Source organism: Miscanthus floridulus, chromosome 1, assembly GCF_019320115.1.
Source record: "Miscanthus floridulus cultivar M001 chromosome 1, ASM1932011v1, whole genome shotgun sequence".
Lineage (NCBI taxonomy): Eukaryota > Viridiplantae > Streptophyta > Magnoliopsida > Poales > Poaceae > Miscanthus > Miscanthus floridulus.
In genome coordinates, this window is record NC_089580.1 from 172,317,328 (window position 1) to 172,331,659 (window position 14,332).

General features: G+C 41.9%; 1 protein-coding gene across 1 annotated transcript; it reads left to right on the forward strand.

The window, feature by feature from the left end:
• Nucleotides 1–8,417: 8,417 nt before the first annotated feature.
• On the forward strand, nt 8,418–13,189 carry LOC136502366 (long chain base biosynthesis protein 1a). The gene is made up of 13 exons (XM_066497778.1): nt 8,418–8,768; nt 9,035–9,187; nt 9,271–9,365; nt 9,588–9,679; nt 10,587–10,680; nt 10,760–10,832; nt 10,912–11,044; nt 11,324–11,498; nt 11,650–11,790; nt 11,979–12,074; nt 12,175–12,316; nt 12,598–12,725; nt 12,815–13,189. The coding sequence occupies exons 2-13, from the start codon at nt 9,076–9,078 to the stop codon at nt 12,986–12,988; spliced, it is 1,455 nt and encodes a 484-aa protein (XP_066353875.1). The 5' UTR covers nt 8,418–8,768; nt 9,035–9,075; the 3' UTR covers nt 12,989–13,189.
• Nucleotides 13,190–14,332: the final 1,143 nt, after the last annotated feature.

The following is a 14,332-nucleotide window of genomic DNA, read 5'->3' on the forward strand; positions in this document are numbered from 1 at the left end:
CTCTAACTTGTACATCGCCTATATGTCCACTTGGTCCTACTCCTAGTGCTATGCCTCTTGTTGGTACTAACCTTTTGTAGGAGGAGGATGAATTCCCAACAGGGAAGCCACCATGGCAGCCGCCTTTGCGAAGGATGGGGCGCCAAGATGAACGTCTTCTTCCGGAACCATCGTTGCTGTCATCCAATAAAGGAGATGATCTACTTTAGTCGAGGACGACTTCAATTCAAGAAAGGGAGGATGATGAGGACATCACTACTTCATCGCATACAAGCCAAGTAGAGGAGGTCTAGCATGGGCGTCCAATTCATCTTTTTCAAGGTGGAAGCCCAGTCCAACTCAAATTCGAGTCCGGTTCGGGCTCCAGGACCAGTCTGCCTTAAACTGGTCACCCAGGACGCATCCGGACTCTATTTTCAACGATCCATATATGGTTGGAAAGCTAATTTGATAAGGAAGTCAATCCAAGTGGTTTCACATCAAAAGACCTTCGGAATCAACAGGAATCATCAAAACAAGTTAGTGTCTAGAATCTACCAGGGTGCTGCGACACCGTCTTTTGGTCCATTGGACCGTGTATCGTGTTTGGGCCCATTAGAGGGCGCGTCCAAGGGGGTGACACCCAAGACTCTATAAATAGTAGCCATCGCTCTCCTTAGGGTTTGGGTTTTATTTAGTTCTTAATTTCCTCATGAAACAGACATTGTTTTGCTATAACTATCGTCGCTAAGGCCACTTGCTGTGAACCAGGGCCCTAGTTCTTGATCTTGTTTGCCTATGGTGATTAGTCCTTTCGAATAAAGACTTGAACTCCTTCTTGATTTCATAAGCCTCATATTTATTTGCAATTTCAGATTGCGTTCATCCCGTTCTTGCTTGTGTTCTCGATTCGCTTGTAGGAAAGCCTTCTCGACGAGGTCAATCGCGTTCGCGTGGTTGATAACCAACGGAGCAGTGGTGTAACGGTTGTGGGGGTCTAAATCAATCCTGGTTTGAAGCCTAGATTATGAACGTCGAGTCTCTACCAATTGATGCTATCATACCTTTCGGAAGATCGGGCCTAGTCTACATCAGATGTAGTAGTGCTCCTCTCGATCGTCTTATGCGTATTGCACTACATGTAAAGCCTGCTCCTTAATTTGCCCTTGTAATGTTTGTTGCTCATAATCAATCAGCTATCTCTACTATAAGGGACCAATCCAAACTATACTAGGTCCACCCAAAAAAAACGGCCCCAGCTGAGTGGTTCCAACCATATGCACCAAAGAAATTGCACCTAGAAAATTGTCTTTATTAAAATCAAGGGCTACAAATCACCCTGAGAGGCTTCAACCCAATCATGTGGCCATGGTTGTTTGGATCAAATCAGCTTCAACACGCGGCACCGCAAGGCTTCAATGCACGTCTACCGCAGAACCACCCACGATCGAACCCTCCTATCACCGAACAAAATGAAAAAAACAAACGCACCGAGGACGTCGCCGACGCCGCCAACCAGGCCGCTATCATCGGCTGAGGAACCCTGCTGGCCGCTCACGGCTACTGCCGACCGGCCAAATCAACGGCAACACGTAGATTGCAGGCCTGGACGCGACATCACCGAGGACAACGCCGACGCCGACGGGCTACACCTAGGGCCTAGACGCGGCATCCTCCCGACCATCACGCGTGTGACGGACGGAGGCGCTGGCGGCGACCATGACCGGCCGAGGAACCCTGCTGCCCGCCCACGTCTACTACCGGCCACCTACGACGCGACAGTTTTTGCTCTGGTAGAAAATTTTGTTTCTATTTTCTCGGTGTCCTGCCATCTTGCTAATTTTGATTCTCCTTCCTTGTTTGATCGAAGGGCAGATTGGATCTCGAGATTATTTTGCTATGGGTAACCAACGACAAGCTAGTGTTATTCTGCAACTTCGATTTGATTATTATGCAGCCTGTTGTTGGCATACTCGATGTCTGATCAAGCATAATGGGAGAAGCTCTAAATGATTAATAGAATTTCTTCTTCTCAAGTTCGGACAGTGGAATGATCCTTATATATTGAAGGTGACATTTACTGTTTTGTGTTTACCTGAAAATAGTTTATCTAGATGTTGTCCTTGTTTATATTATTTGTAGCTGATCCACAATTTGGAAGCTGGATGCGTGAGGGAAATCAAACCTATTTCTAAGGGGAAGAAATAAAGCCACTCGTCCTTTCGGTTGGAACAGATGAAAGTAATATTCTAAAATTATAGCCTTCATTATTAGTAGTATTGCAAGAAGTTGATTGCCTTTCTAGATTCTTGTTCTAAACTACTACTATATTGGCCTCTTTCAGTGGCAGGGCATGTTAAGTGATACATCAAATGCTGAATCATGATATGATGTCGATGATTTTGGTCCATCATTTGTTCAGAAAGTTCTGGACTATGGTTGCTTGACTATGGTTTAGGGTGCGGTCGGACCGGCTCTGCGTAGTGGTTGGGCTGCCGCCGCTGCGGTCTCCGCCGGATCCGCCTTCCAAAGGCCTAGATATGATCCACCCCAAGGTCGCCTGATGCGCAGAGCGTCGTCGTCTCCCAGCCTGCCTTGCTGCTGCGCGCAGCCATGGGTGTGGACGGACCCACCGTGGGTGTGGCTAGACCCGCTCTGCATAGTGATCTGCTACATCTGCTATTACTGGTAACAATATTAATATTGCAGTTGCAGGTATGGCTTTAATCCATACTATTGTAGGTGCGCTCATTTCGGTGGTCATGGTTGGGTTGCAGTTCCAAATTTTACACTCAACGAATGCTGAATCAAATCTTTTTGTATGGTATGTTAACTTCATGGAATATATTTGCAGAAAGAAATTGAAAATGGTTGTGTATCCAACAATGTAGTATGGAGTTTCATTTCTTTTTGCATGAATCTTAAAATTACCATTTTATTCTTGAATATGGAAGCATAATCTTTTTGTTATTTTTAAATACATCACTAAATGTCGTCGTATCATTAACACAGACATTCTACTATGTCAATAATACTGCAGTTATTTTGGCTACCTAAAAAATTAAAGGAAAGATGTGTTTTATGTTTGCACGGAGCTTGTCAGGCCACACAAACACACAAGCTTGGTAGAGGCTGTGCACCTTGATACAGCAGAGGAACTTATATATAAGATAAAAAAAATCTAAAGATTCACTACTTGCAGTTGAATGAGGTTGCCACTTGCCCACTTGCATTGTTCTGTCCGCAGTTAGCCCCGCAAAAAGCACAACGGTAATCTCCCTTCCTCTTCATGCTAATTGGTGTCCTTTCTAGGGCAATCGTGCCAACAAATGGATGATTAGTTATTATAGTAGCATACCCGTGCTAATGCTACGGTAAAAGCAAAAAAAACATTTTTAACCAAAGTAAATAGAAAGATAGGTTAAGATTCATGCCAAAAAAAATTAATCCTGCAGTTCCACTAAGCATGATCTACGTGCCAGTGGTGGCCTAGGTGTTCCAAATGCCCTAATATGTCATGACAAAGACTGAGTATTGTTTTCAGTTTTGTGTCAAGAGTCTTGTTTTGTAATGATATTGTTGAATCCGTGATAATAAAGTTCTTTTTGGCAAAGAGGTGGGTGTTTCCATAGTAATATTGGATCCAGATCTTTTGAAACTAAGTATTGTGCAGGTAGATCATTTTTTGTTGTTTGATTTGCATTACCAAATGTCACCGTAACGTTAGCACGTGCAAATATACTAATACCCGTGCTAACGCAACGGTGACATTTTAGTACAATAAATCAAACAAATGCTCATCTCCAGGAAACTAGGAGGCTTCCTAGTATATAATTTTATGAAGTCATGGGATGGTATAAGATTGTCACCGATCAACACTGTAAGCATATATTCTCTAACTATATTCCGTACACTACATACAAAATTAATAACTTAACTTATTATATCTACCATGCTCAACTATCAAATTCACTGAGGATGGAATTTTTGGGGGACATTCTTAAGAGCCATGTAAACGAATGTTTTGACAACTTTTCTGAAAATCTCCAAGTCATGATTAAAGACTTAGACAGAATCTAACTTAAATGGTTATATGAGAAAAAACTTTACTATGACTTCTTAGTTTTTCGGATTGTATACGTGCTCAAAGATATTGTGTAAAAGTTGAACTATGAAAAAAAAAACATTGGTTGTTTTCATGTGCGTCTCTAAGATAAATTCGTTGCGTTAACACGGGCATTATACTAGTGGTTTGCAATTGTCCCACTGGTCTGGCGATCGTTCTTAGAATCTTGGAAGAAATTTTGCCCCAATATTTTTTTTTTGGTTATTTCGTTACTCCTTTCTTAACAGGAAAGCACCTCGCCTTCTTTTTTCATTGCTGGGAACACCAGCTTTCCATCTCTCATACAAAACGTAAAGGTTGAAAATTAATAAAGAGTAAAAATGCAATGACACTCGCATATTCCACGTTACAGAGATATACTGGATAGACACCACGAAACAGGGAGACGCCACGAAACAGGATGCTGGATGATCTCTCTTTTGCTCCCGGCCAGGCCATCTTTTTCATCGTCGCCGTCTGCACTGCACCACAAGCTAGCGAAAGTGTGAAGCGCATGCAGGTAGCAGGATTCGCCATTTCCGCAGAAAGAAACATATTTTTGTGAAGTATGTCAACATTATATATTCACCTTTTACGTCTTGGTAAACTCACGTGCAGTCCAACAAATCTTTGTCGACGTAGTTCCTCTCTTGATTTGCGATTGCGAATTGGAGGCAATTGTTTGTTTGGCTAGGCAAGTCGTAGAGGTATATCTCCTGCAGGAGGTGCTCTACTCAGGGATAAAAACGGATCGGATACGGACGGATATCACTGATATTACATTTGTTTTTATATTTTTGTCCGGATTCAGATTCGAATACTGATAGTGTCAACTATGTCGGATAGGATACGATTGGATATCGACATCATAAATATGCAATTTAAGTATTCGGATACGGATATGGTATCAGATGTTGGATATCCGGACTCGGATACGGACAGATCTCAACTCATCTAAACGGATTCGGTTTCGAATACGATCAGAAAATATCCGTACCGTTTTTATCCCTACCTCTACTGCTCTGTTAGCTCGGCCATCGAATCAGGCCTCTCTTTTTTTCGAATCAGGCCTTTTGGTCCTAATAAAAAATATAAAATTGTATTAATTAGATTGGAAACGGATGAAACGCGCATAAGCCCAGCCCATTAGAATCGTCCAACCCACTCGGCCCAGTACTGCAGTGCACCCCATTACATGATTTCAGATTCAAAACATTATTTGGAGTGTAGGATATTTTCTTCAGATTATTATAAAAATTTGGCCGCTTAGGTCATGTCCAATTCGTAGTAGTGAACTTTTTTTTCGCGAAAGAGCCTACACAGCTCGTGTTTCATTAAGATTAATTAAGATAGTAGTAGTGACCTTAGAAGAGAGAAACGACATGTATTTCCAAGCCATTAATAATAAAAAATAGCATGCTACAATACAAGTCACATGGTGGGTAAAGCTTTCTCACGAGGCTATGGGCACCTCTGCAGTCTGCAGGTGTTACTCACCTTGCAAACTACTATTTTTTTTTAGAAATGCTATACAACATATATATGTTTTAAAAAAAACATATAGATTTTCTGAAGACAATTTGGTTGTTGAGCCGCGCACAAACGAGAGCTGTGTGTACGAGTGCTCAGATCCTACTGTCGTGTTAGATCGTGAGCCAACAAGTGACACTAGCTGCACGGATATGTACTTGCACCAGCCGGGCGGGCGCAAATGGACCCGGTTGATCCCCCGCACCAACGGAATATGTCTTTTGTTCTTGCATAGAAAAAAATTATTTTTTTTAATCTGTGGATCTATGATCTTGTGATTTGTGATTGTCTTGAGGTAGAAGAAGGCCGGAGATAGAAGGAGGAGGAAGGTTATTGGATTTTAATTTTATGGTGCAAAAAAATTCATATGTTAAAACTACATAAAACATATAATTGTTGGAAAGACGGACTCTTTTTTTCTTCTCACGTCTCAAGTCGGATTTCTTCCTATGTGCCATCATAGTCATCATCCCTGCTGCGTGTGTTGGACATGGCCTGATAAGACGTTTGATGTAAAATCTATGCATTCGAAATAGGCCATACAGGCTTCGTTCGGCTTGCTGAAATTTGACTAAAATTGGCTGAAAACACTGTTCTAGCTGAATTACTGTGAGAAAAAAACATTGTTCCGGTTGAAAAAACAAGCCGAATAAATCGGTTTCTGGATAAGCCGAACGGAGCCATAAGGTGGTGGTTGGTTGCCCCTTCTAAATTTTAGTCGATGTCCTATTGAATGTTTGACACATGCATGGAGTATTAAATATAGACTACTTACGAAACTAATTGCATAGTTTACGACTAATTTGCGAGATGAATCTTTTAAGCCTAATTAGTCTATGATTTGATAATGTGGTGCTACAGTAACATGTGCTAATGACGGATTAATTATACTTAAAAATTTCGTCTCGTGGAGTACTAATGAATTATATAATTTGTTTTTTTTATTAATATCCCAACATCCTATGCAACATCCTCCCAACATATCTCCTAAATTTTAATCAATAGATCTAAACACCACCCAAATAGGAGTGAACCCCTTCGCTCCACTTGCACTCTATTGCCTAGATAGCACTCACGGCTCTCTTGCCAGTATACCGTAGCATCACGATGATCAGGTGGACCACTACCTTCTGGAAGGACATCTGGCTCGCGGACAAACCCTAACCAGTTGCCTATCCTAAGCTTTACAACACAATTGTTCCGGAGAGCGTCTTGCAACACTTACAACCATATTTGTCTGTGTCCAAACAGTTATGATACCTATTTTGAGGATAAGAGCAAGACGACAATTGTCTTATAGCCAAGCTATTCAGTATTTTTGCCGATTTGGATGAGAAAAATAAAGAGAGAGAAGAGAGCTTGGCTCATACCCTGTTCGCTTGATCGTATCAGCCATGATACAGTGTTTTTCTCTGACAACAAAACAGCATCAGCCGGCTTATAAGCCATAGAAACGATCAAGCGAATAGGGTATACCAGCAACAAGCTAGACACGGAAGCATAGCTAGTAGTGGGTCTCAATAGAGATGTATATAAGGAAAAATAGGAAAGAGAATGAAAATATATAATAATAATAAAAATTATAGACAAATACAAGACTAACTATTGTATAGCTTAGATTTTTTTTTCTGTAATTAATTTAGAACAACCAGAGAAAACTGTAATTTGGGAAATTGGAGAAGATGTAGTCTATATACCTAATATTAAAGAGCGAAGGAAGAACCACTTTCCCCTGTCCGTCCGTCCATCCCTCACTCACCCACTCATTTCTCGCTTGAGTTTGGAGTCGAAAAATTTTCATTGGTGTCACACACCTCTCATCTCTTGGCTTGGCCGCTCAAACTTGTTCATGATGCGACACGTGTGCGGACATGTGGCTTGCATTTTATCAAGAGATGCACACAATAGCCCCCTGTTTAAGTTGATTAAATCATCTTTTAATTTCTAATATGGAACTAATCATTTATTATACTAGCATTTATTATAGGCTTTGAACTTTTTACGAGCCAAGTCCAATTAAATCCAACGATAGCTAGCTCACCATTACTGGCACAAGCATCACACAATAAATTGTATGTCATATTGCAACGTATGAGTATGTGTACCTGTAACATTGTCGACTAGTGACTTTCGTTAAAGAAAAATGTGGTGTCAAATTTCTCCAAAAACAAGTCGAAATTCGAATAATCATCCGTTCAGGTCTAAAGAAAGGCCATTTGCATAGAATAAATGTGCCACTAATATGACTTGTCCTCTCGAATGCTCAAGCCAGTTTTGAATAGCAGCAATGCTGTTGCAAAATAAGAGAGGTCTTTCATCATTTTTAGATACTCGAGAATTCCAAGGCTAAACCGCTAAAGGCTTTGTTGTTGTTCGAGCATTCCAAGGCTCCAAGATTTGACCAAACAGTCCAGGCCTCCAGCTCTGCTCTCGCACAAAGACTAGACTACTAATAATCAATCATTCCACGTTATTTTCCTCTGCCCCCTCTAGTTGAATCAGTCCACCCCTATCTCTTTACACTAGTATACACGGCAGGCAAGCCCATGCAACCACGTCAAAACACCACACGACAAGACATCAGGCAAGTCCTGCGAGGCTGCTCCTACTACAAAAAAAAACTGAAGTCAGCCTTGAGCGGCCATCAGCCATTGAAGACAGACAAGTCGCAGGCGGTTAACTAACCACTAATTAAAACTAAAAAAAAAAAGCCCAGCAGAAAAACTGGCACACGGATCAACGCTGGCTGGCCCGGACGCCCAGGTCCAACGAAACGAAAGGGACGCGCTCCGCAACAGCGAGGCCAGAAGCCGAGCCCAGCGAGCGCCGGCCGAAGACGACCGCCGCCCGGGAGCCAGCCCACTCAAACCCATCGGTCTCCTCCCTCTCGCGTCGTCGTCTCCCTCCCCGCCCCCCGTTATTATATTACAACCCCGTCGGGACTCCACTGCTCGAACCCGACTCACCGGCGCCTACTCCCGCCTGGATCCCGGGCCCATTCGTCGACCCGTCGCCGGCGAAAGCGCGCCTCCAAGCTCCTCCCGCTGAAGCGAAGGCGCCACATCGGAGGAATTATAGTTGTCTGTCCTCCTCTTCTCGACAGCGCGGAGCGGAGATCCGACCGGACTTGGGATCGATTCCTTCCCTTTTCTCGGTAAGGAAGCCCTAGCTTTGCTTGGATGACTCGTTGGTGTTCTCCTGCTGGATCTTACCAGTGCTGCCAATCAAACCCGAATCTCTGCTGCTGGGATGGGGGTCTCTCCAGGCCGTCCAATTCGTTGCGGATTCCCTTGCTGTGTGCAGGGGAACAGTAGATAGTGCTCTGTTTGTCTCCCGAGAATTCGAAAGGGTTTCAGCTGTTAAGCCTGCCGCACCTGGTTCGGCGATCGATCTGACTGATTGAGACTGCTTGGTTGGCAGATTCAGGGCGCTAACAGTTCCTGGGGGAAGCTCCTGGGGACATGGACATGGCATTGCCCGTTGTGAATGCCACAGCGGCCGTGCTCGCCCGTGTCTCGGCTGCGTTCAATGCCCCTCTTGCCCGTGCAGTCGTCTTTGGGGTCCATATTGATGGTAATCCCTCTTTCCTCATGGATTTTCATAAGGTGGGTTGGTTGGGCTGTGGGCTCACATTCAGTGGTGACGTGATTTTTCAGGGCACTTGGTCGTGGAAGGGCTGCTTATTGCAGTCATTGTGTTTCAGCTCTCCAGGAAGAGCTACAAACCGCCAAAGAAGCCACTCACTGAAAAGGTCAGGTGTTCTTCTGCTCGTTCCTAGCCTGTTCGCTTGCTCGTAAACGATCGTAAATTTCCAGCCGGGAACAGTGTTTTTCTCTCACACCAAACCAGCCAGCAGTAAATAATCCACGATACGATACGGCCTCCCGAACCAGTTACTACTTAATAGTGGAAAATATAGTTCTTGTCGTGTTCATGAAGCATATCACTGAATGCTAGCATTTTGTCTCTGCAGGAGATTGATGAGCTATGTGATGAGTGGGAGCCAGAGCCGCTATGCCCTCCAATCAAGGAGGGGGCCAGAATAGATACTCCAATGTTGGAAAGGTTTGCACTATAGCTTGGTTTCCAATGGAGTTGTACCAGATTGTTAGTTCAAACCAGTAGTTGACCCATTGGTGTTGAAAATTTATAGCAGTCTAAAGGATCACAATTAAATAGGGTATACATTGTGGTTGTTGTTGCATGAGTAATCCTACATATGATTTCATATCTATGGATTAACTGGGTGGTCTCACTCTTGAATTTGTGGGAGTGTAAGTGCAGTTCTTATACTAGTTTCACTTAATAGTGCCATGTACGGGACCTATTGATCTGGAACATTTACTCGCTAGATTATCTGACATTTAAACCATATACTCATGAATAAGCAGCAAGGGACACCTTGAACCACATAGAGTATCATTTTCACTTGCTACCCAAACACCTACATGGCTACATGCTTCTTGGATTGTATTCTCTCTTCTCTGATATCAGTAGGATCATCAAAAGCATCTAATGTGTGCTGCTGGATGTATATTGCTAATCTTATTTCTTAGGAGGGTTTCATGACATCACAATATAAGCATGTACCTTCATTGCGCTAATAAAACAGCAATTTCATCCATGATATGCTCTCCTAGTCTGTAGTTCCTACCAGTGTGCATACTATAATGGCATTTTATGTTTTTGTTATAGGAATAGCTATTGAACATCTCTTGTGATAGCAGTGCTCTATCTGAAGACACTCCTATACATGGAATATTCTTTTTATGGAATATCCCCTGAAATCTGTTTGAGTTATCTGTGTATATCATTTAATTCACCAGAATTTTTCTTCAGGCATTTCTGGTTTTGTGTTACAAATATGCATGCAGTATGGATTACAAACGTTTATGGTGTGAAGTAGCCATGATTGCATCATATATGAACTTCTGAGGATCAGAATTAACCCTTCTATTCTGCTTTTATACAGTGCCGCTGGACCACATACGATTGTTGATGGTAAAGAAGTTGTGAACTTTGCATCAGCAAACTACCTTGGTTTAATTGGCAACGAAAAGATTATTGTAAGAGACAAGTCTATTGCTTGACAATGTTTCAATATTTTTTTTTTTGGAATATCTAAACGAAGTGAATGACTTTCAGGATTCTTGCATTGGTTCACTGGAGAAATATGGTGTTGGGTCTTGTGGTCCACGTGGCTTTTATGGAACAATTGGTTTGTACTATCATCCTCAGACAATGACCTTGGTTGAAAGTATAGAGGAGGAACTTAACTTTCCAATGTATTCTTGCAGATGTCCATCTTGACTGTGAGTCAAAAATAGCTAAATTCCTGGGGACTCCAGACTCCATTCTGTATTCATATGGGATTTCTACAATATTCAGTGTGATACCTGCCTTCTGTAAGAAAGGAGATATCATAGTCGCGTAAGTTCACCTTATTAAAAATTTATGAAATTCATAAGTATTTATGAAACTTTGACTTGTTTGTTGTATTGAACTATTGATATCCGCATGCTTGGCCTTTTCGACACATGAATTTATCTAGCTCAGCATTAGCACAACATTGTCGTCTCTTTCTTGTCTCTATTGATGAATTGATATTCCTGTCAGTTAATTGTACCTGGGTAGTTTTTTCCATTATTTTTTTTCTTTCTCTTGACTGTTCCCTTGCTAAATTTGCACCAATATTTGATGTGATTGCAGTGATGAGGGTGTTCACTGGGCAGTGCAAAATGGTCTCCATCTATCAAGAAGCACTGTGGTGTACTTCAAGCACAATGATATGGCTTCACTTGCAAGCACTTTGGAAAAACTTACTCGTGGAAATAAGCGTGCTGAAAAAATTAGACGCTACATTGTTGTAGAGTCCATTTACCAGGTGCAGTGCCTTTTCTGATTGTTTTGTGTTGATTTGTGCTGTCTTTTTTCATGTCCTTATGGAAGTTTGGAACATAAGATGTCAATTCAACCTGTACAACCTAGGCAATTCATGAAACCTCTCTTAAAGTCGTCATGGTTTGTGACCACAGAATTCTGGCCAAATTGCCCCCTTGGATGAGATTGTCAAGTTGAAGGAGAAATATCGGTTCCGTGTTATTCTGGAGGAGAGTCATTCTTTTGGGGTGCTTGGCAAGTCTGGGCGAGGCCTTGCTGAACATTATGGAGTTCCTGTGAGTATTTTGCCTCAGCTTTTCTAAATGTTTCACCATGATTCGGGAATGGTGTAAAAGGAAAAAACAAGCGTTATATTGCACAGTTTTCTGGGCAGTCACCAATTGGTTCATAAAATATGGATCTAGTACTTACTGGATTTCTTAAGCACATTCTTCCCTTTTCTGAAACTCTCATGCTTGTGCAGATTGAAAAAATTGATATCATCACTGCTGGAATGGGAAATGCATTAGCTACTGATGGTGGCTTTTGTACAGGAAGTGTGAGAGTTGTTGATCATCAGGTAGATGCAATACCAGATTGATGGAACATTGCTTTCTGATGTACATACTCTTGCAGTTTAGTGTTTTATTATCTGACCAAGGATATATAAATTTTTGCAGCGTCTAAGCAGCTCTGGGTATGTTTTCTCTGCATCTCTGCCACCTTATCTTGCCAGTGCTGCTGTTTCTGCCGTCAACTACCTGGAGGAGCATCCCTCAGTTCTTGCAAACCTAAGGAGCAATATTACTCTTTTGCATAAAGGTAAGCTGAATTAACTATTTCTTTGACCAGGTCATACTTATTTGTTCATTTTTCTGGGTTAATGTGGGATAATATGGGCATAACACCGAGGCAACTACTTAACTGTAAACTTTGAAAGTATACAGAAGCCACAGTGAATTACAGTACAACTTATTTTCCCTCTGAGATCTAGGTTCCTATACCAGGGAAATATAATTAAGTTGTGAAACAAATACAAGCCATAACTACTGAGTAACCAACTGGTGGCCACCATCTCAACACTCTTTGTATTCACTCTGCAGAACTATCAGATACTCCAGGGCTTGAAATTACCAGCCATGTTCTGTCACCTATCGTCTTCCTTAAGCTGAAGAAATCGACTGGTTCTCCTACCACGGATCTAGACCTTCTTGAAACTATTGCTGACAAGGTAAGTTCAAATCAACTCTAATAGAATTTCAAGCTGCAGTTTATATGACTTTTCGCAAGCATCTGTTTACACATTCTTTCCCCAAACAGGTCTTGAAGGAAGATTCAGTTTTCATTGTGACATCAAAGAAGTCAAATCTGGATAGGTGCAAACTCCCCATTGGAATCCGCCTGTTTGTATCAGCTGGACATACTGAATCAGACATCTCCAGGCTTTCCTCATCCTTGAAGAGGGTTTCTGCATCAGTTCTTTCAGACTATTGATCTACATCGGATTCCCTTGAAGACGAAAGCCATCCATTTTCTACGCTCTTTGTACTCTAGGCCGTGTGTGTTTGGTAAATGTACATAACCTGTACATTTCTACATGTTATGAATTCACCTTGTTGTTGCTCATACCCATACTACATGCAAAATAAAATTTTGTAGAACAGTGATGTTGAAGAATAGTGCGTTTGTGCTGTACATCTTGCTGATTTCCATGCAGTGATGATTTCCCCTGTAACTTCACCCACAAAATATTGGCCGTCTTGCCTATCTGAATACACATACGAGCTGTTCTTTTTTATTGGAAGATGAACGGACTTGCATTTTCAAACAATTGAACATCCACCTCAGCTGTGTTGTTAATTAGACTCGTTGTCTCATTGACCAAGAATCCAAGATGACAAGCCTGTTCATGCACATTCTTTTTGTGACATCGGAGGAGCGGAATCTGGATACGTGGAAACTTCCTGTTGGAATCCGCCCATTTATATCAGCTGGCCATACTGAAAAAGACATCTCCTCGCTTTCTCAATCCTTGAGGGTTTCTGCGTCGGTTCTTTCAGATTTACTTTTGATCCACGCCGGATTCCGGAAGACGAAAGCGACCTCTTTGTCTTCGTGCTGTGTGCTCTAGGCCCGTTTTGGCTTTGATGGATTCACCTTGTTGCTCGTACCAATTTTGTAGAACAGTTGGCTGATGTTGGAGAATAGTAGTGTGTTTGTGCTGTACTGCACATCTCGGCATCTCGGAATATCGAGTATATACTATATAGTAATGATTTTCCCTGCAACCTCACCTAACAGTGGCCGATTGGCCATCTTGCGCCCTGTAATTCTGAATCCACGTACGAGCCGTTTGTTCCTTTTAGGTTGGGTTTAGTTCGCGAATTTTAAAAATTTGGCTATTGTAGCGTTTTTGTTTTTATTTGGCAATTATTGTTCAATCATGGACTAATTAGGCTCAAAACGTTCGTCTCGCAATTTCCAACCAAACTGTGCAATTAGTTTTTTTTTCGTCTACATTTAATGCTCCTTGCACGTATCACGAGATTCGATGTGATGGCTACTGTAGCACTTTTTGGAAAAGTTTTTGAGAACTAAACAAGCAATAGAAGCCCATTATTTATGACCATTGACCGAGATGACCAGTGTTAGAACAACTTAGAGCATCACTCCAACCGTTTACAAAATATCGCCTCTACAGGATAGAAGGTAATTTTACATCGAAAATCTAAACTACCTTTTTTTAAACAAAGCAATCATTTTATTGCCTTCTCACCGGTTCACTGGAGTCCCGAGTTACACAAGAATATACAAACTTTGGGAGGGGATCAGTCCATT

What these genes read in the sequence shown, in the direction of transcription:
- LOC136502366 (XM_066497778.1), top strand. Translation starts at nt 9,076, where the DNA reads ATGGACATGGCATTGCCCGTTGTGAATGCCACAGCGGCCGTGCTCGCC. An exon ending in TTGTAGAGTCCATTTACCAG is followed by an intron (nt 11,499 to 11,649) that starts GTGCAGTGCCTT and finishes TTGTGACCACAG; the next exon opens with AATTCTGGCCAAATTGCCCC. An exon ending in TTGAAACTATTGCTGACAAG is followed by an intron (nt 12,726 to 12,814) that starts GTAAGTTCAAAT and finishes TTCCCCAAACAG; the next exon opens with GTCTTGAAGGAAGATTCAGT.